Source organism: Myiozetetes cayanensis, unplaced genomic scaffold, assembly GCF_022539395.1.
Source record: "Myiozetetes cayanensis isolate MyiCay16 unplaced genomic scaffold, myiCay2020 scf32, whole genome shotgun sequence".
Classification (NCBI taxonomy): Eukaryota; Metazoa; Chordata; class Aves; order Passeriformes; family Tyrannidae; genus Myiozetetes; species Myiozetetes cayanensis.
The window spans coordinates 5,025,024-5,050,679 of NW_026087544.1; the positions used below are offsets into that span (position 1 = coordinate 5,025,024).

General features: G+C 52.5%; 2 protein-coding genes across 2 annotated transcripts in view; one reads left to right on the plus strand and one right to left on the minus strand.

Moving 5' to 3' along the window:
- The window catches only part of LZTR1 (leucine zipper like transcription regulator 1), a 29,891-nt gene extending 13,596 nt beyond the window's left edge, over positions 1-16,295 (plus strand). Inside the window, exons 10-20 of the mRNA XM_050327113.1 lie at positions 1,987-2,097; positions 3,271-3,363; positions 4,303-4,398; positions 5,439-5,622; positions 7,442-7,611; positions 9,422-9,578; positions 10,501-10,627; positions 11,698-11,847; positions 12,062-12,167; positions 12,871-12,951; positions 15,501-16,295. Coding sequence (XP_050183070.1) covers positions 1,987-2,097; positions 3,271-3,363; positions 4,303-4,398; positions 5,439-5,622; positions 7,442-7,611; positions 9,422-9,578; positions 10,501-10,627; positions 11,698-11,847; positions 12,062-12,167; positions 12,871-12,951; positions 15,501-15,617 — 1,392 coding nt within the window. The 3' untranslated portion in view covers positions 15,618-16,295. The remainder of the gene's footprint in view (positions 1-1,986; positions 2,098-3,270; positions 3,364-4,302; positions 4,399-5,438; positions 5,623-7,441; positions 7,612-9,421; positions 9,579-10,500; positions 10,628-11,697; positions 11,848-12,061; positions 12,168-12,870; positions 12,952-15,500) is intronic.
- A 1,408-nt stretch (positions 16,296-17,703) lies between these two features.
- Positions 17,704-24,580, minus strand: RNPEP (arginyl aminopeptidase). Its single transcript, XM_050326686.1, has 11 exons — positions 24,176-24,580; positions 23,649-23,789; positions 22,482-22,630; positions 21,829-21,945; positions 21,443-21,678; positions 20,524-20,637; positions 20,171-20,283; positions 19,724-19,832; positions 18,907-19,131; positions 18,232-18,374; positions 17,704-17,966 (listed from the first exon to the last, which is right to left on the minus strand). Exons 1-11 carry the CDS (start codon positions 24,578-24,580, stop codon positions 17,802-17,804), a joined length of 1,917 nt encoding a protein of 638 aa, XP_050182643.1. The 3' UTR covers positions 17,704-17,801.
- Between the last annotated feature and the right edge of the window lie 1,076 nt (positions 24,581-25,656).

Here is a 25,656-nt window from a genome sequence, read left to right on the forward strand (position 1 = left end):
GCTAAAATGTTATTTATTAGAGAAAAAGAGACATGGAAAATGACCTGAATAAGTCTAAAGCAGGTGAGCTGCATTGAGCTCTGACAGAAAGGTTCTGTTTGGTTTGGTTTTGGTGGCAGTTGTGAGAAGGATGTTACAGCACAGGTAGTACCTGCCTGCTCAGTTGTGTGGGAGTAGGTCTGGGCAAGCAAATTTCATGTTTTGGGGTAAGGCTGGAGCTCCAGTTGATAAAAGGTGACAGATGTATTTTTAACCCACTATAATACGGTTGATTATTTCAATTAGTACATCTTATTTAGTTAACGAGATTACTGCAATAACAAGCAGAGGCCGTAGAAAACAGATGATATTTGACAGTAATCTCATCCTCTTTTGAAGAGGTATGGAGCAGGGGCCAGGCAGGAATGTACTAAGAGATCAATATTATTCCACAATCTTCCCATCATAATATTTATCAGCACCAACTCTGAAGTTTCTTTGATAAAGTATCCATGAAACACTCTGGAGACAGAAGGCATCTTGTTTATCCAGAGGAATCCAGATGGTTTGTTTAAAGGGGCAAATGTGCTTTCTAAGGTGAGCAAATCTGTGGTTTGTCCATCTGAGAAGAACACCCTGGTCCCAGTTGCTGGCTGGGGGATTGCCTCCTTAAAAGCTGCAGTTTGAAGAAAAGAACAAGTCATGGAAAGTGTGGTGAGTAACAGGCTAAATGAGGCCGTTGTGTGATGCTGCGGTGAGAGGGCTGAGTTGGTGGGAGTGGGAACTGCCAGTCAGCACGGTTTCCTGGAAAATCTGCCTCTCCAGATAAACATAATCTTGTTTCATGTCTGAGTTTACTTGAGTGGTGTCTATAAATATGCACGAGAAGCAAAGATTTCTTACACCAGAGGGCTTTTTATTTTGTTGGCAAAGATTTAATCAGATTTACTGCCTGGAAGACAAAACAGGCCTGATCAAACTAGGAGGGGGAAAGAAAAAAAAGTTTCTCTCAGCACTTGCAGCCTTTCAGTGAGCTCTCAGTGAGATGTGCTGATGTGATCACATACCTTTGTGTAACCTCAGAAGAAATGCTGTGGTCTGTCCTCTGCGGGAGGGTCACGGTGGCTTCAGCTTGCAGCGACTCTTCCCGTGTCAAAAATCACCCCGTGCTGCAGCTCCAGGGTGGGGGGCATTGCAGGGACGGTGCCATCCCCTCAGCCCTGTAAATAGCTGCAGTGTGGGGGGCTTTACTCTCTGTGGAGCTGCCAGGATGGGGACGTGGCCGTGGCTCTGAGGTGCCAGCTCTGCCAACAGCTCCAAGCTTGGCCTCCTGTTCGGAGCTGGGCTTTGCTGAGCCAGATGGTTCAGCCCTTCAAGCTGTGGGGCAGGCAGGCACTCACAGGCCTGGCCTTCAGTCCTGCTGAGGTAGATGAGCATTTACCTTTCAGGTTCCTGACAATATTTGGAGTAAGCTCTGAGTTTGCACAGTGATCACATTTGCAGAATCTGCTTATTTCTAGAAGCGTGGTTTACTTTGTCTATGTGAGAGTTGACATTGAGTTTAATTTTGTAAATGATGCATTTTGTAACTGTCACCATATGTAGAGCCCTATGTAGACACTGTTGGGATTAGAAGGGGCAGGGAATGGGTGTTCTTAAGTGTGACTGGAAGGTATGCTCTGGGAACACGCTAGGAAGCAATCCTGAAATACAATAGATGGGAATCTCAGGGTGCAAGTGTTGTGTGTGACCTCAGATACACCGGTTTGGTGAGAACATGGTGCTGATAATGCCAAGGTTTGATCCCTGTATGGGCCATTCACTTAAGAGCTGGACTCCATGAGGGTCCCTTCCAACTCAGAATATTCTGGAATTCTGTCATTTTCCCTTCTCGCTGCTGATCTCTTAAGAGCAGATCCTTTCTTTTGGCAGAAGAACGGGCTGTGATTTATTCCCTCACCTATTTTGCCCTTTTCTTTTTGTCTGTGCCCTGTTTTCTCTCCCCAGTTACCCAGTGGCAGGCTCTTCCATGCAGCAGCCGTTATCTCGGATGCCATGTACATCTTTGGAGGCACAGTGGACAACAACATCAGGAGTGGAGAGATGTACAGGTTCCAGGTAATTCTCTGATAAACATACTCACACCCACACCAATTCCATGTGAATCCTTCTGGCTTTGGCTCTGGCTGTGGAGTGTCTGGTTTGGCTCACTGTGAGCTCCACGGCTTTTGTTCCGTGTCCTTCCTGCAGGCAGCCTCTACATTTCAGATTTAGCTGCCAGAGGTCAATGTGTGACTTTAAAATCTTTTGAGAAATGTTATCTGGACAGACATTTTGGTAAGGCCAAGCTCTCCACTGCGTTTTGAAGTCTACAGAGATCGTGACAACTTACTCTGACAAATCATTGGAGAGTGTAGCAGATGGGATTTACTGGGTTGTTTCTTTGAGAATTGACTGTTCCTCTCCATGTGCTGTTCTGTTCAGAGCTCTGGGGCAGAGTATTTTGTACTGAGGCTTTATCTCTATCCAGCACTCCCACTCCCAGCCCCCAGGAACCATGGGAGTAGGAAATTTTAAATTCAAGGTGCTCACACCAGGTCAAATCCCACCTGCACTCGAGTTTATCACTTAGACAAGTCCTGAGAGCAGGAGAGACTCCCAACCTTCAAACCCTCATATCAGGAAGCTGTGATGAGACAGGTTCTTCCCTGTGCCCCTGTGTTTTCTGTCCTTACCCTCACCACAGAGGAACCCTTGCATGTGTTTGGTTTGCTTGTTACATTCTGCTTGATGCACTACACTGAGGTTGAGTTAATGAGAAAATCCAGTGATGGTAGATGTAACATCAGCACTTTTGGTTATAGAATCATAGAATCTCCTGAGCTGGAAGGGAGCCAGGAGGATCATTGAGTCCAACTTCTGGCCCTGCACAGACACCCCAATAATCCCACCCTGTCCCTGAGAGCATTGTCCAAATACCCCTTGAGCTCTGGCAGCCTTGGGGCTGTGCCCACTGCCCTGGTGAGCCTGTTCAGTGCCAGCCAGCCTCTGGGGGAAGAACCTTTTCCTGAGATCCAACCTGACCCTGCCCTGACACAGCTCCAGCCATTCCCTCAAGTCCTGTCACTGCTCACAGAGAGCAGAGATTGGAGCTGCCCCTCTGCTGCCCCTCAGGACCCTGCTGAGGTCTGACCTCAGGCTCCTCTTCTCCAGGGTGATTTGAGATTGGAAGTTTATATAGCCACTGAAATTAATTCTGTCTTCTGTGGGATTTTATTTTTTTTTTTTCAGTTTTCTTGTTACCCTAAGTGCACTCTCCATGAAGACTATGGAAGGCTGTGGGAAAACAGGCAGTTCAGTGACTTGGAGTTTGTTTTGGGAGAGGTGAGTAGAATTTATTGGAAAGGTGCCAGTGAGGGGGGTGTTACTGTATGTGTAGTGTTTGCTGGGAAAAAGCAAATTGTGCAATGATTGTGCCAGAAACCCTGGGAATGAAGCTTTAAAAGAGCAGCATCACTGGTGAACTGTCTGCCTGGTTTAGTTAAGTTGCTCTAATCCAGATAAATTTTTAAAGCTGCAAAGGAGAAGAAACTTTTAAACTGAGAAGGTCTGTGCATCACCCACTTAACCCGAATTCATCAGAGCATGTTATATAGAGTTGCAATATGAAAATACACCGATGACCTCTGTACTCCCAGGTCCCAGTTGCCTCCTGGGAAGAGCAGGTCAGTGGTTTGCAGACCCATTATCATTTCAAGAGCCATGAAACGAAATAGGATGAGAAAAAAGCAGCACAGGGGAATGATTCTGTAGTAATGAAAACAGTTTAAAATTTTTACAAAGAACAGGTTTCCTGAAGAAAACCATGAGAAATTTGAACTTACCTGCATTCCTTTAGAAAAAAAAAAAAGTTAGAAAAAGCTTTGCAGAGCTCAGAGAACAGATCCCCAGCAACAGGGGAAGTAGATTGTGAAGAAAGCAGGAAAAACCATACTGTTATTTTGAAAAGGGAAAATTAAATTAAACTGAAAATCAGATGCAAAAATAAGCAGCTCTGTCTGTGACACTGAACCTACACAACAGCCTCCACTCAGTAAACGTGGCACAGGCTCCTCCCAAATGGTGTGTGCCATCAGCCCTTGGGGAAAGAAGTGTTGAATTTCATCTGCATGTGCAGAGCAGATGCAAGGCTGCCTTTGATTCTAACTTTAAATGTATTGTAACCTGGGGATCAGCCCAGGTTTCTACAACTTCTGCCATCTGCCACCGCCACGTGATTTGGGGATAACAGTTCCATGTGTTTGCTGCCTTTGCCTTTGGCAGAAGGAGGAGCGAGTCCGAGGGCACACTGCGATCGTTACCGCTCGCTGCAAGTGGCTGAAAAAGAAAATCATACAGGCCAGGGAGAGGCTGAAACAGGTGAGTGTTTTGGAAGAGTAACTTTGTGGCAAGGTAAGGCTTATTCTGCCCAGGTTTGGGAGTAAGGTTGTCAGGGGGAAAGTACTATCTGCTGAGACAGCTGTAGGACCGGAGCGGCATCTGATGCGAAGGTGCTCTTGAGCAAGTCAAATAAAGAGGATCATTAGTATTAACAGAGGCTACTGGATGTGTGTCAGGAGTGTAACATGGAGGAGCCAGAGTTAATCCAGTTATCTGGATTTGGCAGTGTGGTTCTTGGAGGCTCTCGTAGCTGTCTGAGGTCTAATCTCGTGGAATACCCCGGGGAAGGGGTGTGTGCCCTTCCCTCTGGGGAGGTAAGAGCTGCGTGTCATGGGGATGGCCCACAAGATCAGACAGATTAGAGGCAAGGAAGGCAGTGCTAAGGGTTTGAGCTGCCTCTGTTCCCTTTAACCTTCATATTTCCTGACTTGTTCCAGAGCTGAACGTCTGGTGCCTCTGATCATTGTCTATTAATTGTAGCTACTTCCAGCTTTTCAGCAGCAAACATTTAAAGGCTCTTGAGGAGGTGGTAGCACACAAGCAGCAGTAAGACATGTGGATGCCTCACTGCCCCTTAGTTAATTGTTTTACAACCAGAAAGGCTGTAGGGAAAGACTGTCAAACTTAAAGCAACAGAGTGGTTTAAGATACTTTTGTGCAGCATTTTGAGCTCTGATTTTGCGAAACGGGGTCTGCTCCCACCTCTCCCTTCTCCACAGAGCGATGCTGTTCCTGCTGTGGGCAGAAATGTGAGCTCAGTGCACTTCATGCCTCCCTTGCTCTGACATCCTGCTTTTGAGCTGTATCCAGGAGGTCACTTGTGCTCTGATCTGTTCTGATATGGAACAGAAAGTCTAAGACATATCAATTCCTCGGTGCCTTGAAGATAATCCTGAAGCTAAAGAGACCCTGGGGTCTTGAGGGACGTGGCGTCAGGAGAAGGATCCTCTGGTTTGGTGGTGACATGTGCAGCTGGCACAGCCTCGTGCCCTGCTTGAGTGGTTTCTCTCTTCCATTAGAAATCCAAGCAGGACATCGAAGATGAGGGACACACGACGTGCCAGAAGGATGGGATTGGTGGGAATGTCAAGCTGTGCCGCCTGCAGCCGCTGCTGGAAGTGCCCATCCGGGAGGCCGAGGCCCAGCCCTTCGAGGTGCTCATGCAGTTCCTGTACACAGATAAAATAAAGTACCCCCGCAAAGGTAGGGGCAGCAGGGGCAGGGTAAAGTAGCACCGTTAAACATTTGTTTTGAAACATTTAGCGTGATTTGGTTTGAACATTTAGCAGGATCGAGCGTTTGCAGGTGGCCAGTCCCGTTCTGAGCACTCAGTCACTGACCTGAGATGAAAAAAAAAGCACATTTCTATCAGAGCATACTAACCATGGGTTTTTTCCCTTAATTATTTTTAAATATTAAGGAAAAACGGTTCTTGATCGTTCCAAAAGGTGTAAAAAAACCCAAATAAACAAGCAATAATATTGTGGTGTTTTGAATATCACAGTATTCTGCCTGGAAGAACCATGTATCCTGGCTTGGCCTATTTCCTTTTTCTGCTGTTCTTTTGATCCCTTGCAAACTGAGCCCACACAGAAAGGCAGAGCAAGCCAGGATTTATCACCTCTTCAAAATGTCAAAACAAAGAAATGCCTCAAGAAAGGAAAAATCCATTTGATGCATTAATTGAAGCTCTTGGAGTTGAAAACACTTGTGGGCTGTGAAGTCATAGCCAGAGATCTCTCAGCACCCACACAGGGAATCCAACTCCTGGCTGTGGGAGTGAGGAGGGCTGTGGGGCCGTGGGAGTGGGGCTGGACAGGACTGGATACACTGGGGAAGCTGCAGGCACAGGGCACTGTGAGGTACAGCTGCCCTAGCCTCAGTGAGCTTTACTTCAGCTCCACTCCAGGATCTTTCATTTCTGTAAAGGTGATTGTCAGAAAAGGAACGATTTGTGTGCAGTTGTGCCAAGGCTTTCCTGTCTGAGAATGATCCCAGTGAGAGGGGATGAGGGAACCTGCTCCTTGGTTTCTGAGGACTTTTCCAGGTCCCTCTCCCTGCTGTTTGCTGACCCTCAGCACCCCTCACCTCAGGACAGACTCAGACCGAGGGAAGGTTTGTCCCTTCAAGCTCTTCCCATTGTTACAGGCTTCCCAGGCAGCCTGCTCCCCTTCCCCCAGCCCCTCAGAGATTCTTGCTGGCACTTCCCTTTCTTCTGGGATCCTCCAGTGGCCTTGCCCTGCCCATTTGTATTCCTGGTTGCTCCTCTCAGTTCAGAGAGCAGCACCTTGGGGAGCCATCCAGAGGCTGAGCTAATGGAATTGGGCATGCTTATCAAATGGGATTTTCCAATTAGACTCAGGGAAGGCACGAGACGTGCAAGAGGGCTTTTCTCTATTAAAAAGTAGTTAGAGCAGATGGGCAGAGATCTCCTGTGAGGAAAGCAAAGACTGGGGGGGATTATTCTTTGAGTTGGTGTGCCAGTAGCCCCACTGCAGTGGCCTGTGAGGGTCCCCACTGCCCCTCTCTCACCTCAGCCCTCTCTTCTAGAGCAGCTGCAGATCTGTGCACACAAGCACAGGGTGATAGCACAGAGTGCCTTCACCAGGGCCTGTCAGAATCAGGGAGCTGGTTGCTAATGCTGTGTAAAACCCAAGGACTCTGGCAGGGCTGTTGGCAGCTGGGCACTGTGGGAACTTGGGCTGCAAGCTCCGGAGCTTGTCAGGGATTTTAGAGACTTCACTTTCTTTTGAGGGTTTTAAAAAACTGTGATCCAGATTGTCACGATATCTTTGTCCAAAAATCCTTCAGGGTGGCTGTTGAGTGCCTCAATTTTGAAACTCCTTTTTTGTTTAGATTTTATCTAACCAGAAGTGGAATCTTTTCTCTATAAAAATATTCCAGTTGCTGACCGTTCTTACCATTCCAATTGCTCAGGTTGATGCAAAAAGAAATCATTTCGGAAGGGCTCCTCTCTTTTGTTCTGTGAGCTCTCCAGGAATTTTGTCTCTTGCAATTTCAGGGCACGTGCAGGATGTGTTGCTCATTATGGATGTGTACAAACTGGCCTTAAACTTCAAGCTCTCTCGACTGGAACAGCTCTGCCTCCAGTACATCGAAGCGTCCGTGGATCTGCAGAACGTGCTCATCGTGTGTGAGAATGCTAACAAGCTTCAGCTGGATCAGCTAAAGGTAATCACATTCTGCATGCAAAGTAACTGATAAGAAATTTTTAAAAATAAAAATTTAAGTCATTGATGTTTTACCAGAGCTCTGAGCTTCTGCAAATTCATCCTTCCTATTAATTAGCGTTGCTTGAGTATATTTAGTGTGGGTTGTCCTGCAGTGGCTCTTGCTACTGTGTGGGTTTTTTTCACTAAGTGCTCAATATTTTTCCATATCTGCTGCGTAGGATGTCAAGGGCAGAGTGACTTTGGCTCTTCATCAGTTCACTCTTGCTGCAGCAAGATGGAACCAGTGCATTTCCTGGTCCTGCTGTGTTATATCTACAGAGACTGGAGGCAGGTTCTTTCCCCTGGGCTGATGGGAAAACTGAGTTCTGTTCTCAGGCCTTTGATCTGAGAAACAAAATGTACCTGTGATTCTCCATCTCTGTGTGGTGGGTCAGGGGCTTTTGAGTGTTTGCTGACAGTCAGGGTAGAGTTGATCCCCCTGGCTGCAGCCTGGGCTGAGCTGGGCTGGGCTGGGCTGATCCCACCACAGTGCCCAGAGCCAGTTCTGCTGAAGCTGCAGGGAGGCAGCTCCTGCCCCCAGTCCAAGGGCCAGAGCAGGACCATGCAGTGCCTGTTTGATGATATTCAGCCTGTGCACACCAGTGACTGCACTGCTGGCAGCACAGTGAGGCTGGAGGAACCAGTGTGCACCAGCACTTCCTCAGGCACTTTGCCTGCCCTGGCTCTGGGGGAGGAAAGCCCTCCAGGAGGAACAGCAGCAGAGCCAGCAGCAAGTGTGGAAATGCTGGCACAGCCTTTGGTGCCCGGGACCAGGGTGCATTGGTGCCCAGAAGCACAAGCATTGGTGACAATAATTTCAGGTCAGCCAAGTGCCCCCACATGCCCCGGCTGCCTGTGGGGTGACAGGGGCTCTTCCACCCAGCTCCAGTCGGTCGGGATCACCCTGAGCTGGTGTCCTGTCTGCTCAGGTGTGTGTTAGTCCTCGTGGGTGGGTCCTCTGCAGAAGTCTGCTCATCCTGACAGGTCCATTTGGATCCCAGGTGAAATAACCTGGCAGAAAACAGGTAGTAGAAATTATTCTTTGGGTGAATTTGTACCCACCTTATGGTGAGCTGGTATAGATTGTATTTATTGCTTAGGAAAGTGTACTGAGGGAAAGCCTTGGTTCACAGTGGCAAATGAAGTGCCCTTTTTTTTGTCACTAACTGTTCAGCATTAGGTCTGCTTCATTTGTCACCTTTCCACCACACTGATTTTTGTAAGGAGTTTTTTTAACCTGCCAGAGCTCTCAGACTGTTTGCTGCCTTTATGGAAAAGGTTCAGGCAAAACCCACACAAAGAATCCTGCAAGCTCTTTGGACCCTGCATGGATAGTGCCAAGAGTTAAATCTCTTCACCCTTCTAATTAACTTCTGCTATCTAATTATGTTAACAATTATTATGAGATAGCAACCAATCTTGGTTAGCTCTGTGAGGTTTTTAGTGTCTCCCGAGATTCCTGTTTTAGAAAGCTTTGGAGCATCTAGATGGGAGACAATTAAACTCTTCCTTGTTAGTATTTCTAGTCAAGTTTTTCTGGGTGCTTAGAACTGTCCTGAATTTCATGTTCAAGCAGGAGCCTAAATGGTCACTTAGGAAGGATAAGGATGTAATGGTTTGATAGTTCCAGCTGCAGGGTCCACATGGAGGGTCCTAAGGAAAGGGTGGCTGATGGCACGTGTAACACGGTGACATTTATGGGATACTCTAAAAGATGACTTCAAACAATAAACCATAAAAATTTTAATTACTGTTGGCGTGTTTTTAAGGAACATTGCCTGAACTTTGTGGTGAAGGAGTCCCATTTTAATCAAGTCATAATGATGAAGGAGTTTGAGCACCTCTCTTCATCCCTCATCGTGGAGATTGTCCGGAGGAAGCAGCAGCCTCCTGTCCGAACACATTCCGACCAGCCCCTCGACATCGGTAAGATCTCCCTCCTCTCTCCTGCTCCTCCTTGTGAGTCAGGCACTGCTCTGTGTGTGTGTGTGTGAAAGGAACAGGAAAGAGGGAGAAAAAAAAATATTTGATTTACAATTTACAGTTCTATCACGGAATTCATCAAGGACTCATTTGGGACCCGTTCTTACTCAACATTTTAACATCCTGACACACAAAACAAGGAATGTAATGATGAAATTTTCTGGTTTGGAATACTGCAAATTTTCTGGTTTGGAATACTGCAAAAAACAATTGGGAACTGGAGAGAAAGAGGAGGAAGCCAGTCCTTGAAGGGTGGGTAGAAGGGCTTTGGCTGGCATTTGTCCCAGACAGGGGAGGGGCACCAGTGGGGGAGGTGGCACAGCCACTTCCTGTGTCCAGAGCTGGAATGGTGTGAGACCCAAACATCAGAAATTGAAAGATGAACATTAAAAATATGAGTGAGTTTGAATCAGACTTGAATGTGCTCTATTTCTCAGTTATTGTGTATTTTCTAAGGTTGATTAAAATATTGGATAAAAGAAGCCTTTATTGCTGATTTGGGATTTTTCGTTAAGATACAAAATTTTATATCCCTCGTGGTTGGAAATAATGAAAAGGGAGTGGAAAAATCAGATTTCCTGTCTACAGAGAACGCCTCTCACTGTGGCCACAGCTGGTGTTTGCTGTCAGCAACAGAGAGCAGAGCTGACAGGTTTGGTTCTGGGATGGGCAGTAGGGAATGGGTTATGGTGGGGAAGGATGAAGCTCATTTTGCTCCAAAATTATGAAGAAGGGCTTACCTGAACCTCAGCCCAAGGGCCCCAGAGGAAAGAGGGGCTGGAGCTATGGCTTGGCCATGTGTTAGTTCAGTAGCACCTGGTCACTTGGAACTGTTGTGTCTTTATTTCCTCACGCTGGATTTCAGGAACGTCCTTGATCCAGGACATGAAGGCTTACCTGGAAGGAGCTGGGACTGAATTCTGTGACATCATCCTGCTCTTGGACGGGCACCCACGGCCAGCCCACAAGGCCATCCTGGCAGCTCGCTCCAGGTGAGCCCTGCTCCTAAAGCTGGAGCAAAAACTGGGAGTACAGTGCCCTGCTGGGCAGCCTGGGCTCAGCTGGATTGTTCCAGGAGACAGGGAGGAACTTCAATCTGCAAGAACTGGAAGAAGCAGCTTTGCTCAATGAGTGTAATAAGCCTTTAGCCAGTAGTGATTAATTTTTTTTTTTCCCATTTGATACCCAGCAGGGAAAGATAGGAGGAAATTAAAGCTGCAGAGATTCCTCAGAGGGTGTGGGAGAAGCTGCACTGCAAGTCAAAGAATCTGTAAAATCACAGGAAGGGAAAAAGGGTAGAAAACGTAAGGTGGTTTCAGTGAAGTGGAAAGCAACAGATGTCCACTGAGGTCAGAAGGAACCTTCTGACAGTGAATATTCATATTGAATCATGTGAAACTTGAACTTCTTTCTCTCTTGCTGATATCTAAGACTGGTTATGAATAAACAACAAAAAATGGTGCATAACAGAGAGTAGATTGTTCCCATGCTTTATGCAGAGACAAGGAGTTCACCCTACTGAAGGTGGGACTATTCTCCCTCCCCAGGACATGGGTGAAGTGGCTTTGTGTGTTCTGTGGGCCTGCACCTTACGTTCTGCCAAACGTGTTCTCATAAAATCCCTATTTCAAATACTGTCACAATTTTTTTCCAGTCCCAGTAACAATATTCAGTATTAGTTACCGTGGGGTTTTACCAGAAGCATTTTACAGCTCTTAAACCAGCCCTGATGATTGGCAGCCTGTAGATACCAAGGAAATTCATAATGCTTTAAGCTCTCTACTGGGTCTTATGCAAATGAGACAAAAATCAAAGCACCATGTGTCCTAATTTTCAAGAAACAGATGAATTTCAGGTAGTGCTGATGGTAATTAGGGGGATTATATTTGGAGTTTTCACTGGCAGACATGTATGAAAAAATAATTCAGCAGTGTTTTTGCCCAGGTTGTCAACTGAATTTTCTGCTCTGGAAGCTGCAGATGTGAATTGCAGCCTTTGAACAATACCGGGTTAAACCATCGGTCTGCAGAATGCGTTCCATCCGTTTTATTTTCCTTTCCAGTTACTTCGAAGCCATGTTCCGCTCCTTCATGCCAGAGGACGGGCAAGTGAACATTTCTATAGGTGAAATGGTTCCCAGCAAGCAAGCATTCGAGTCCATGCTTAGGTACATCTACTATGGAGAAGTGAACATGCCTCCTGAAGACTCCCTGTATCCTTAAATCTGAGGGAACTGAAGGATCTGTCTGGGTGTGGGTCCAGCAGATCACCTTCCTTTTGCTTTGGACTGCCTGGCACAGCGTGGGAGGATGGTCTGTCAGGGTGGCACTGACAGGCTCTGCACTGTCACTCCTGACGTGGATTTTGGGGTTGCCATCAGTGCTCTCACCTTTGCTTCGTGGTTGATTCCTCAATGGGATGAACAGGTACCTCTTTGCTGCCCCTTACTACTACGGCTTCTCCAACAACAGGCTCCAGGCCTACTGCAAGCAGAACCTGGAAATGAATGTCACCGTGGAGAATGTGCTCCAGGTAATTGTCCCCAGGCACTTTAATTAGTCCCTTGTCTTAGAGGAAAGCCAAGGGGTCCGGTCAAGTGGGTACCCCCAGTGCTAAATCACTGACACTGCCGAGCCCCTTCCAGTGGCAGTGGCACTGCCATGGTGTGTGAGAGCCCAGCCTGCAGCACCATTGTTCCTTCCCTGATTTTTGGGTCACTTCTGCTCCTGTGCTGTGCTGAAGGGTTCAGCAGGTACTGCTCACCCGGCTCCTCCCGAGCTCCTCATTCCCCGTTGCAGAACTGCATTTTAAAGGCCTTTTTCAGATTCATGGTGAGCTCAGCTCTCAGCTGCAGACCCTTTTTGGCAGGCATTTGTACCGGGGCAAGTGGTGATGTGCAGGTGACATTAGTCTTGTTTTATCAGTGATGCTGATGGGATCTGGCAGTGGAGTTTGAGCTGACAAAAGATATTGTGTGGTAAGAAAGCCCCCAATGCCAGTGCCATCTCCTGAACCCTCTGCAGCACAAGCAGAAGCAATTCCTGCTTATTAACTCTTGAGGACTCCATACATTTTAAATCCAGGGCTTATTTTTGAATAGTTCAGTAAAGATTCGGTTTGTAATTCAAAATGGAGATGTTTCCCTGGCTCAGAGGAGTTTGCTGCTCTGTGTCAGGACAGTGTTTGTGCACCTGAGCTGTGCAGAAGGGAAATCACATCACTGCTTCTGCTCTAGATTTTAGAGGCAGCTGACAAGACCCAGGCCCTGGACATGAAGAGGCACTGCCTGCACATCATCGTCCACCAGTTCACCAAGGTTGGTTGCATCTTTTCTGTGGCTTTTGAGAGCTGCTGTCCTGTGTCACTGCCTTGGTTAAAGACACATTAATATAGGAATCAGTTTAATTCTTCCTCGTGTGAGACAGCTGTTAATTTTGTGCCTTGCCCTCATTGGGTTGGTTTATAACAGGCTAAGTTTGTTGTGTACTGAGGGCACAAATCTCTCCCTACTAGCAGTTATGAGTGTGCTGTTTATATTTCTCTTTGTTCTCTGTCATACATGTTATATTGTCATGTGCTCTAAAGTAAATTATCGTGTCCTGGCTGGGCTTTCTGTAGTTTCCATGATCAGCAGTTGGACTCAGTGGTCTTAGAGGTCTTTTCCAACCTTAGTGATTCTGTGATTCTGTTTTGATATGTGGGATGATGCATTAGTGGCAGGAAAGGTCAAGAGCCTGATGTGCTGATACTCCTGTCCTCACTTGAGAGGATAAGGATGTTGTCATTTAGTTGTTCCTGTAAAATGTGATCCCCCCCATGAGAGTTCCCCAGCATGTCACCAGTTCATTGCACAACTCATTAGCATTGTTGAAATGGGTAGGTACATCACAGAATGGGGATTTCTGGATGCTACACACTTACTGATAATGATTCCCTAGTTAGTATTCAAGTAGCTTGCTCTGCTTTGTATATTTAAACTCACAATCCTCCTCCAGGGGAAGGAGAGCTCTGCTGCATCCTGTTAGTGTCTGGAGAGGAGACAGGGAGGTGTTCAGGCTCTTCATTAAACGCCAGAGTTGCTGGAGCATGACACATTTTACATTCAGAAGTAACTGAAAATGCATAAAAAGCATTGAGAGTAGGGCCAGCATCCAGGAATCACTCCCAGAGGAGAGTTACAGCTCCTACCTTCTTCTTACCTGTTTTCTTCTGGCTCTGTGAGTCCTTTGGAGCAGCCCAGTTCAGCAGGGATGGGGAACAGTCATTGTGGGGTACAGGACATCCCTGGGGTTTGGGGTCAGTGCCTTGCAGCCCCCGAGGGCTGAAATCTCAGTCTCACCTCCCAGTGGAGGCCACAGGAAGACAAACAGGTCGGTGTGATTGTCCCCAGAACATCCTGGGGGAACAAACATTGCAGCACTCGGAGACAGCAGTTGGAGCTGGAGGCCTTTCCTCAGCTGTACTTCCTCACCAGGATGTGAGGAAACATTTTATATTTAAACTGTTGACTGGTAGAACAGTCTTCATCCAAAACGTGGCTGGAAGAGTGTCAAGCAGATGTGCACGAAGAAATCCCAATTATGCAATGTTTTCCCTTGGCCTGAGAGGCCTCAGTGTGTGATTTTTGGCCTGGGCTGGGTGAGTCGGTGTGGCTGGGCACGGACACTCCATGCTGTGCTCCTGGGCCAGCCTCGGGCTCTGAGGGGGATTTGTTCTCATGCACAAGCCTGGTGGATCACTGGGGCTGGGGCAGGCTGGGGTCTGTGGTTGTGGGATCTCCTGTTCTTCCACCTTATTCAATGCTGTTCTGGATTTGGCCTGCTCAGGAGCTTTCCCCACAGCAGGAACGTTACTGAAGAGCTGTTCCCAGAGGTTTGGTGCTTTGGGTGACGTGTTTTCAGGCTCTTGTGTGTCAAGTGCTGTGCAAAAGCCCTAATAAACCTGCTGTTGTGATGTGCTTGTAGTGACACCCTGATCTGTTCCACAGGGCATGCCTGGGGGTGGGGACAGGATTCCCAGCAGTGCTGAGGGGGTTCTCTCTCCCTCCCAGTCTTGGCAGACCCTTAGTTTGAGGATATTGCCACGAGCACATGTCCTGAGCTCTTTCTGAAAGCATCCACGGCCGTTTCCTTCCCTCAAAAGATGCTCTCATGGTGTCTTTATCACAGTCCAGCTCCCCAGAGCCCAGGTGATCATCTCAGCTCACGTAATTTGGGCTGGGTGAGTGGATGGAGGTGAAAATCTCAGCTCAGGTAAGGCAGGCTGGGCTCTGGGGACAGTCTGCCCTGTGTGTGTGTGTGAATGCCTCTAGACCGAGGGGTTACTGGCTTCTTACCATGAGGTTGTGGAGAAGGAAGGAATTTTTGCTAACAGTTGAGCTTCTGAACAGTCTAAAAGCGTGAAGTTTGTTGTAGATTCTCATCAGTCTGATGTGGTGAGGTTTTTGTTGGCAAGTGCTCCAGTGACCTGCTTTGACTGCAGGAGGAATGCCAGCAGAACCAGCATGGGCACTGAGAGCAGCCTCTCCTCAGGAGCACAGGAGTGAAGAGATCTGGCCCTGAGCCTTGTTCTCAGTGGAAACTCAGAGACCTCAAGGCTCAGGCTGTGCTGGTGCCCAGTGTTGCTGTCAGGAGAGTGCTCAGTTGGTGACCAGCACTGGGTCTGTCAGTACCAGCAGAGGCTGAGTTGGGTTTTAAACCCTGACTGGGATCTCACACCACCCATGCCCAGCCTGACTCACTGACCTTCCCACGGGGGTTCCAGGGGTAAAAGGGTGATACATCAGCTGTCGTTTGGGGAGGGTTTTAATTTCTTCCTGTGTTTTGTTTTTCTTTTTTTTTTTTTTCTGTTCTGTTTTCCTTGAAGGTCTCCAAGTTGCCAAATCTCCGCTCGCTCAGTCAGCTCCTCCTCCTTGACATCATAGACTCCTTAGCTACCCACATCTCAGACAAGCAGTGTGCGGAGCTGAGCGCAGACATATGACCTGCCTTGGGAATCCTCAGAAACACTGGCACTTTTCGAGCTGCCTCTCTGGTTTGCCATTCCATCCTGAGCTGCTCACACTCACGGCAGGCAGGAGCAGCAGGGACAGCTGAGGGGATCTGCTCTCCTGGGATCTGCAGCCTTTGTACCTTGGCGCAGGGTTTGGGCTTTGTTACATTTGTTTCCCAAATGTAGAACCGAAAGCCGTTGCAGGAATGAATTAGTTCCATGTGGTTTGGGGAGTTACTAAGTTCATAATCAAGCCCATTATTACTTTCATACTGTAAAACCAAGCAGCCATGAGTAAGAGAGTCACTAATCCTTTGAAACACAGTATTTAAAGAACACTATTTAAAGAGCTTCAGCTGACCCAGCCGGGGGCTGTAAGGGGAAGTGAGATGGAACAGAACTGGGAACAGGGCACGTGGTGTTTGCAGGGGGACTGGCCCTCAGACCAGAATGTAGTGACTGTTCAGAGACTCCGTGGTGTGGACTGACAGATAAGCCCCTGAGCAACTGCCTGGATTGGTGGGCTGTGGGAATCCAGACCTGTGCTCTGCAGCAGGTCAGACTGGCAGATTACAGCAGTTCTTTTCTGACCATCAAATCCATTAATCCTGTCTCGCTAAGCCTTTCTAAATCTATTTATTAATAAAGAATTAACATCTTCTCCCGGCATTTCATGATTGACTTGGCTTTCATTTTGGAAAAAATTAGGAAAAAACGATCCGAGCCTGATGAAGGTTACGTTGTTAAAAATAAGTGCGTTACATCTTGTTACCAATTTTATATCCAAGTGTCTCTCTGAGCCGTTGCCTTTGCAGGAAGGTGAGTGAAGGCAGAGTGACCTTCCCAGCCCCTGCAGGATCAGCTGCAGTTCCCTTCCAGCCCCCAGCTCCGTGCAGGATGCAGAGCAGAGAGAAGAGGAGCTTCACCTCTCCCCACTGCTGGATGTTGTTGGTAGGGGAGCACCAGAGGTGGTGTTGGTGAAGTGTCTGCTGGTGGAACTGTCCCAGCCCTGCCCAGAGCTCCCAGGGCAGCCCTGGGAGGGAGCAACGAGCTGGAAATCAAGACCTTGTCCTGCCTCCAGCTGCACGAGGGGGCTGCTCCCTGCTTGGCTGGTGGGAATGGCTGGAGCACTGGAGGATCCCTCCCAGGACGTGCAGCTCCCACCCCCTGCATTCCCACCCTGACAGCCAACATTTTCATTCAGTGAAGCAGTGCTAGTTGTGAGCTCCTCTTCAGCATCCCATAACCTGACAGGCCTGTGTGTGCTCTGGGGTGCCAAGGGCACTGCAGTCGGTGCAGTGGAGAACATGCCGCTTATTTAATCCTAGGGAAGTGCTTTAGGGACCACCCGGCTTGTCTCACTGGTGGCTTGTTCAGGTGAGTCAGAGCAGACGTGACAGCTCCTGAGAGCCAAGGGCACCTTTTAAACCAGAGGGATTGTTTCCAGATGCCTCATAGGTAGTGAAGTCTCTTATCTGAGGTCACCTTAATTGTATCAACAGGCTCTGTGTTCCCTGGGAAACCAGATCTGCAGCTGGAGAAAGGTTCTTGTAACTTGTAACAATGGTCCAAGTCATTTCCAGCAATGCTGATCCACTAGAGGACACCCATTGCCCAGGAAAGCCTCATTCTTTCTCTCGGGCCAAACAGGCTGATTTCAACCATGCCCCCTTTACTCCAGTTTCTCAAACTGTCTGGGATTTGGAGCTCCCTCCTGAGCCAACCTGTGAGGAAAAGTGCAGCCTCTGACCCGGGCACTGCAGGTGTCTTGGCTCTGGGGGTAGTTTGGGTTCAGTCTTGGCTCTAGAGACCACAGTGCTGGGTCAGAGATTTAGTGTGTAAAATCTTGTGGCCCGTTGTGATTTGCTCCTGGGCTGCTGTTGTGCAGGGTGCCGAGATCATGCACCCCCTGAGAGGACACCCCGAGTTTCCTTAAGGGATTGCAGGGTGGGACGTGTTGTAGGGCCCAGCACAGCACAGGCTCCTGGGGCACCAGCCTGGAGCCCAGGAAGAGGAGCAGGGAGTCCCACTAAGGCAGCCCATGGCTCGTGGGGAACAGGAAACACACACAGAGAGAAAAAATTACACATTTTAATAAGGAAATGTGCAGTGAGGGGGAGGCACTGAGGTCCTGCCAGCGGGAACAGCAGCAGAGGGAGTGCAGCCCAGGCTGCCTTAGGCCTCTGCCACCTGCAAGCCCAGGATCTTCTTCACATAGTTTTGGACATTGATGTGGAGCTGGGGGGCCGTGGCAGAGAAGGTCTCCATGGCCAGGGCCCGGGTGGCCTCCGACCCGCCCCACATGGCCCGGTAGAGGGGCAGTGTGTACTTCTGCTTTCCCTGTGGAGACAGAGCGGGGTTACACCCCAAACTCCTCCCTGGAGCCAAGGGGTGAAGCCCCAGGAGCCCCACATCCCCCTTGTCCCCAGCACACCTCCAGCATCTCTCCTGGCCAGGGAGAGAGCACACAAGAACAGCACAAAGGTTGTGGGTTGGATCCATTCACTTAAGAGTTGGACTCTTAAGCAAGAGCCAACCCCTGGCCCTCTGACACTCTCTGCCCACCTCTCCCCACTGGCACAGCCACCACTGCCCAGGGACAAACCTGGCTGTGCAGGAAGTCCTTGACTTTGCTGTACTCAGCCTCCAGGTTGTTCTTGAGGACAATCTGACACCAGCGCAGTCGCAGCTCAGCGTTCTGGGCCTTGGAGATCTTGGGGTACATCTTGCTCAGCCTTTCCACGTTGCCTGTGAGAGGGGAGTGCTCACCATCCCCAGCTCCCAGTGAACCCTGTGAGCCCATCCCAGCTGTGCTGAGAATCCTCTGGGATCCTCCCAGCCTTGGGTCAGTCCTGGACCCTCACGTGGCCTCCCCACAGCCCCAGCTCTGGAGCACCCCAGGCACTCGCTGGCTCTGGACAGGAGGGGGCCCATGTTGGGCCTCCCAGGCCAGGCAGCTCTGCAGAGCCACGTGCCAGTGGCTTGGGAAGCCAGCACAAAGTGGGGGGAGATCCCTCAGCAAAGAGGTGACATGGGGAGGTGACAGCTGGGGACAGCAGGGCTCCTTCCTGCCACTGCAAACATCCCCATACATCCAGGGACACTTCCTGGGCCCTCCCTCCCCCACCACTCCGACTGAGGATCCCCTGACACCACAGCAACTGGAGATGGGCTGATGGCCACACATCTGTGTGTCCCACTGACGTGTCCTCGTGTCCCCAGCCACGAGGCTTGACTGGGGCGCGTCACCCTGGGTCTCCTTTGGGCACCTGGCCCTCACCTTCAGGCAGGGGGGACTTCTGCAGGACCTGATCCAGGAAATAGACCAGCTGGTACGTCCTCCAGCCTGTGATGTCCACGGCTTCGATGGCCTCCACGTTCAAGCTGTCGGCTGCCCAGAGCTCTGCCAGCTCCTCCGCCGGCTTCATCAGCTGCTGCCCTGGGGACAGGTCAGGCAGGAAGGGCGGCCAGCCCGGCGTGTTCAACCAGCGGTCGAACTCGAACCCTGCACCGAGGTGGGAGGGAGCAGATCCCTGAGCCTCACGCCAGGTGCTGCTGCCCAGACCCCTCACTGCCTTCTCCCAGGGCGTCCCCAGCAGCACCAAACCTGCCCGAGGACAGGGAGCAGCAGAGACGAACGGGGTGAGGCTGTTCAACCACCCTGGGCTCAGGGTGCGCTTGTGGGCATCAGCCCTGCTGCTGCTGGCAGGATGAGCTGGCTCCAGCATGGAAAGCTCCTGCCAAGCCTGGATCTCCAGCAAGGCTGGGTTGAGCCCAGGGCGGTGGCTGGGCCTGATCCCAGCGCTCACCAGACTGACCAGGCTGAGTCATGGAAACCCCACGAAACAGCGCTCGAGCGCAGAGCAGGGACTGGCTTTGCATGGAGGAAGAATCAGGCTGAGCTGGCACGTGCCCAGGCTTGGGCTAGTCCCTGACCCCAGCTGGCCACTGCCCTGCCTTCTCCATCAGAGCCAGGGCCGGCAGCGTCTCCAGTAAAACACACAAAGGGACCTGCACGGGGTCTGCAGGGACAGGGGCGGGTGCTGGTCTGCAAAGTGGCAACCCCAGTTCCCTGGCCAGGACAGCACTGCACTGACCTGGGATGGAGTCCACGCCCTTCTTCTTCAGCTCCGGGAAGTACTCCAGGAAGAAAGCGAGCGTGTCATCAGCAGTGATGCTCTGGAACTTGAACCGGTTCACGTAGGCCTGCAGGGATGGACAGGGGTGATGCCAGACACACTCACCCCGGCACTGCTGCCCATCTGTGCTCCATCTCACAGAGGAGCCCATTCCAACCCCTGTTCCTCACAGGGGCTGCCCAGCCCCTGGGATACCCCTTGAGCATTCCCAGCACCTGCTGCCAGCACAAGGCCAAGCTCTGTTTTCACCTCATTCCTGTGTTAACATTTCCATTTCCCACCTCCTCTTCCTCTCCCCAGCCACCCTGCTCAGCCTGTCCTTCCCAGGGTCCTGCTGTGCCCTGGCCTCCTGCTGTGGGGTTTTGGAGGACTCTGCACCTCCACCTGGTACCTCATCACACCCACCTGGAGGAAGGCATCGAACTTGCTCTGGTCTCCCACCAGATGGGCCAAGTAGCTGACAAAGCAGTAGCCCTTCTCGTAGGGCGTCTCGTTGTACGTGTCGTCTGGATTGATGCCTGGAAAAAGGCAAAAACCCCTCAGAAACCCTCTGCCCACCTGCAAAACCAGGCAGCCCTGGTGTGCATCAAGATTCCCCCTTCTGAGCTGGGTGCAGCCCATTCCCATCCCTCCTGCAGCCATCACCGCACCCAGGTCCCACCAGTTTTACTGCCAGCCATGGAACACTCCAGCAGGGCTCCCTCACCCCAGCCCTCGCTGTCCCCCTCCCCTGGCAGCAGCGGGGACACCCCACAGACCTGGCTCAATCACCACCCGCAGCTTGTTGAGAGGATGGTCCTCCCCCGTGGCGTCCATGTGCTGGCGCAGGAGGGCCCTTCCCGTGGCAGCCTCCAGGCAGGTGTAGGGCAGACCTGGGTAGAGACAAACAGGAGGTGTTCAGGGACCCCAAGCAGACCCCTGGGCACTATGATCACAGTGGGTGCTGTGACAGGAGAGAAACAGCATCAGCACACGAGCTGGGAGAGGAGGAAATCAATAAATACGGTGTTGGGACAGCAGGGCTGCAGAGAAGCACAGGACAACCCAGCCCCGGTCACTGAGAGGTTTTTAGAGCCACTTCAATTCACCTGGATGCAGCAAATGGTGCTGGGACAGCCGAGCTGCTGCACAGGACTGTGAGTCCAGGGGGGAGCTCGGGAGGCTGGTATCGGCTCCACGAGGGAGCTGAGGGAGGAAGAGGAGGCTGGGCAAGGACACAGTGTCCACATCCCTGGCAGGGGCTGAGGGGATCTGTCATCTCAGAGTGAAGGCAATTCTGCTACCACCAGAAATCATAAAATGGTTTGGGTTGGAAGAGACCTTAAAGACCATCTCATTCCACCCCCTGCCATGGGCAGGGACACCTTCCACTAGCCCAGGTTGCTCCAAGCCCTGTCCAACCTGGCCTTGGACACTTCCAGAGATGGGGCAGCCACAGCTTCTCTGAACAACCAGGTGCCAGGGCCTCCCCACCCTCAGAGCCAAGAACTTCTTCCCAATACCTAATCCAAACCTACTCCTTTTCCATCTCACAGAAAACCTCCACGGCATTTGCAGCTGCTGCCCTTCACCTCCCCCGAGACGCAGCGTTCGGAGGGGCGCCCTGAGGGCGTGGACCCCGGACCCACACAGGTCCCAGCACCCTTGCAAAGGGCTCAGCACCCCTCGGCCACGCACCGTAGACCTCGGTGGAGATGCGCCTCTGGGCGTACATGGTGAAGCCCTCGTTCAGCCAGAACTCGCCCCACGAGGCGTTGGTGACCAGGTTGCCGAACCAGCTGTGGGAGATCTCGTGGATGATGACGTCCACCAGCGAGCGGTCCCCAGCCAGCAGGCACGGCGTGACGAAGGTCAGGCAGGGGTTCTCCATCCCGCCGAAGGGGAAGGAGGGCGGCATGAACAGGATGTCGTACCTGCCGGGGGAAGGCTTGGCTCAGATCCCGCCCTGCTCCTCCTGAGGGCAGGGCTCGGGAGGGAGTGTCCCTCCTGAAGGACCTCGTTCCCCAGGGCTGGGGAGGGAGGGTCCTGGGGAACGAGGTCCTTCAGGAACCTTCCAGCCATACCTGCCCCAAACGTAAGGTCCAAAGAGTTTCTCTCCAACCACCAGGAACTCCTCGATCACCCCATCGTACTCCTTCTTGGCAGCCTCGATCAGGCAGGGCTCGGCCCAGACACGGCTCCTGGCCAAGCACGGAGAAGAGGAAGTTTAACCATGAGGGGACTTTCACCCTGTTGCTTCATCAGGCAGAAACTGCAGGGGTTTATTCCACAGAAAGTATAAACCTGCTGATAAAGGCAGTGAAAGAGGCCGAGTGCAAACTACTGTGAATTTCTTTCCTTGTCTGAATGTCAAAGGGCTGTGGTGGCAGCCAAGAACTCGAGAAAGCACCGGCCTTGGGAGGAGATGAGGACCCTTCGTGCACAGGGACCCACTGCCCTCATTTACATGTGGGGTGAGATGAGCAGAGCCAGGGACACCCCCAAAGATGAGGGGAGATGGCACCAAGGCTTCTCCTCACTCTCCAGAGTGAGAAGGACCCTCAGAGCCCCCAATCTGGTGACGCAGACAGGGACTGACCAGGTCATGCTCATGGCTGGGTCTCTGCACTCCAGAGCCCCACAGAGCAGGGAGAAGCAGAAGTGGCTGCCATGGGAGCTCCACCATTCAGCTCCCACAGCCAGGGAGAGCACTGGGGTCTCCTCTTGAGCCCCTTACCTTGGGCCAACGTCAGCAGACACAATGTCCCCGACAACCAGAGCGATCAGGTAGGAGGGGATGGGCTGGGACATCTTGAAGACGAAGGTATTGTCCTTCTGCTTCTCCCAGCTCGTGGCACTCATCACAGCCGTGAAGCCCTCAGGGACCTGGACACGTGGATAAAAACATCCACTAGATCCATAATTTACAGAGTGGGAGGTCAGCTAACCCATGGGACATGTCTGATGGCAAAGGTGTCCCAGCACTGAAGGTGCAGGATTCATGGTAACTGCGGGTTTTGGGGAGCAGAGCAGAGCAGGAAGGCCCTGAACTCCCAGCCCAGGAGGAACATCCCTGCAACAAGCATCACTCAGCTGAGTGCAACACCAGGACACCTGGAGCTGCACCACGAGGTGCCAGGAGATAAGGAAATGCTGAAGGTGCAGGTGTGGAAGGGCAGAGGATGCAGATCCCAGAGCTGCAGGCTCCCCTCCGGGTTCTTGCACAACAACTCGTTTTTCCTGTTCCCAAGCCAACACAGAACCCTTGGCCGATCCACTGGCCTGGGCTGAGCCCACGGTCACTGATCCAGTGTCCCCCATCCCAAAAATGGGGTGAGCTCCACAGTGAATAAGGTTTTTCTTGGCTCTGTCACAGCCCAGCCCCATGCTCAGCCTGTGAGGGTGCAGGGGTTCTGCCAAAGTTTTAAGGGGAGGAATTAGAGCAAGAGGCAAAATAAATCAATTCCAGCATGGCCAGCTGATGCCACCCCATGCCACTGGCACTGCCTTGGCATCACCCAGCAGCTTCCCTGGCCCACTGCAGGCCAGCACACTGGAGTGGCCCAGTGCTGGTGTCACCACGTGCCCACCCACAGGCAAGGAGGGAATATGGATTATTTAGTCCTGTCTTCAGGGACCAGCAGCTGCTCCTTCCATCCTGAAAGTCTGGCAGCCCCAGCACCACCACCAGGATCCAGCATAGCCCAGCATCATCACCACTTCTCCAGGCTGAACAGCTCCAGCCCTCCCAGCCTGTGTCCAGAGCAGAGGTGTTCCTGCCCTCAGAGCACCTCCATGGCCCTCTCTGGACTCTCTTCCCCACCAGCAAACTTTGCACTCAGGAGGGTTTGGCTCCTGCTGGGTGTGAGGGAACAGCAGGGTCAGCTCCCAGGGCTCCCCTTACCTTCACGGTGGCTGAGTAGGTGAACTTGACCGAGGGGGTGTCAAAGCAGGGGAAGAAGGACCTGTTGAGGACAGCCTGGCCCTGGGTGTACATGTAGGGCTTCTGCTTCCCCGCCGTCTGCTCAGGGGCCAGCCAGCACACCTGGGGAGGGACAGAGACCCCACTGAGGGGCTGCTCACCCAGAGCTGCTCCCTTCAGAGGGAGCTGGGAAGGGACTGGTCACCCGGGGGAGCTCTGCCCAACCCAGGCCTGGTGTCCCCTGGGTCTTCCCGCAGTTCCCCTGGAGTCTGGCGGCCCCCAGTCCACACCCGGTGTGCCCCCCCTGCACCCAGTGTCCCCTCCATCCGCCCTGTCACTCCTTGGGCCCGGTGTCTGCTCCCCCCGGGGCTCACCCTGGACCCAATGTCCCCTGCTGTATTCCCCTCTCCCCGAGCCCAGTGTCCCCAGCTTCCCCCGGCCCTGTGTCCCCCCAGTGTCCCCCCTTCCCCGGGGGCCCGGCATCCTGCGGTGTGTCCCCCCCCGCTCACCCCGGGCCCCTCGCCCGCCTCGTAGTCGATGAGGAGGGTGAGCAGCTGCCCGGCGCGGGGCGGCTGGGGCAGGGTGATGTGCAGGGCGCTGCCGTAGCTGGCGAAGGGCCGGCTCTCCACGGGCAGCTCCTGCCCGGCGGGGTCCCCGGGCCCCCCGGGGGGCGGCAGGAGCGCGGCGCGGCTCACGGACAGCGTGGGGTGCGCGTCCAGCCGCAGCTCCGCGCCCGCACCGCCGTCCCGCTCGCAGCGCAGCTCCAGCCGCGCCCGGCCCCGCAGCCGCCCCGCGCCCGCGGCCGCGAAGGACACGCGGAGCTCCAGCTGCAGGTGCCGCAGCGACCACGGGCCCGCGCTGCTCGCCGAGGCCGCGTCCCGCACCGCGGGCCCGTCCCGCACCGCAGCCGCCATCGCCGCGCCGGGAGGGAGGGACCGGCCCGGGGAGGGCGGGGACGGGGAGGAGGCGGGAGGGGATACGGGGAAGGGCGGGGATACTACGATGGGGGGGTCTGTGGGGGGAATCCGTGGGGGATCCTGTGGGGGATGCGGTGGGAATTTGGGAGGAGCGGGGAGCCCGTGGGTTGGGTCAACCCAAGCTGGAATTATCTGGGGAGAATCTAGGAGGATCTACAGGGGGAGAGCCGTGGGGGATTGGGAGGGGAGGATCCAGAGGCTGGAAATCCACGGGTCAAGGGAATTCGCGGTGGGGCGTCCCTGGATGGGAGGGTCCATAGGGATCCAAAATGGGATCCATTAGAGGGTCCATGTCGGGATCCGTGAGGAGCGGGGGAACCCCTCGGGGTGTCCGTGGGGAGATCCAGGGAGAAGTCCAGGAGGGATATAGAGAGGGATCCGAGGGAGGATCCAGTGTGTGTGGGAGTCTGTCCAGGGATCGGAGATCCATAGGGAATCCGTGGTTAATCTATGGGGGATCCAGGAGGAGTCCGAGGCGGGGACCATGTTGAGATCCATGGGGAGGGGATCCAGGGCTGGGGTCGTGTGGGGCAGAGGAGTCAGGGAGGGCCATAAGGAGGGAACTATAGGGGGAAATCTGGGGGGAGTTATGGGTCTGAGATCCATCAGAAATCCGCGGGGGTCCATGGGGAATCCGGGAAGAGGGTCCATGATGGAGATAGCGTCAGGATCCATGGGGAAGAGATCGAAGGATAACCCTGCGGAGGAATTCATGGGGAGATCCGGGGAGGATCGAGGAGGGATACAGGGGGGATGCATGGGGGAGCCAATGGGGCTGAGCGTCCATATGGGATCCATGGGGAATCCGGGCGGGGTGATCCCCACAGGATCCTGGGCTGGGTCTATGGGGTTTCCCTGGCTCAGGCTCCGCCGCCGGGTCCAGGCGCCGCGTCTTGGCAGCCGAGCGGCATCGGGGGCAGCGGGGACAGGGCAGGGCCGCCCCGAGGGACCGAGTGGGGCAGGGGCGGCCCCGCACCCGCCTCTCTAGGCTGGGGGACGGCGGGCCGGGGGTC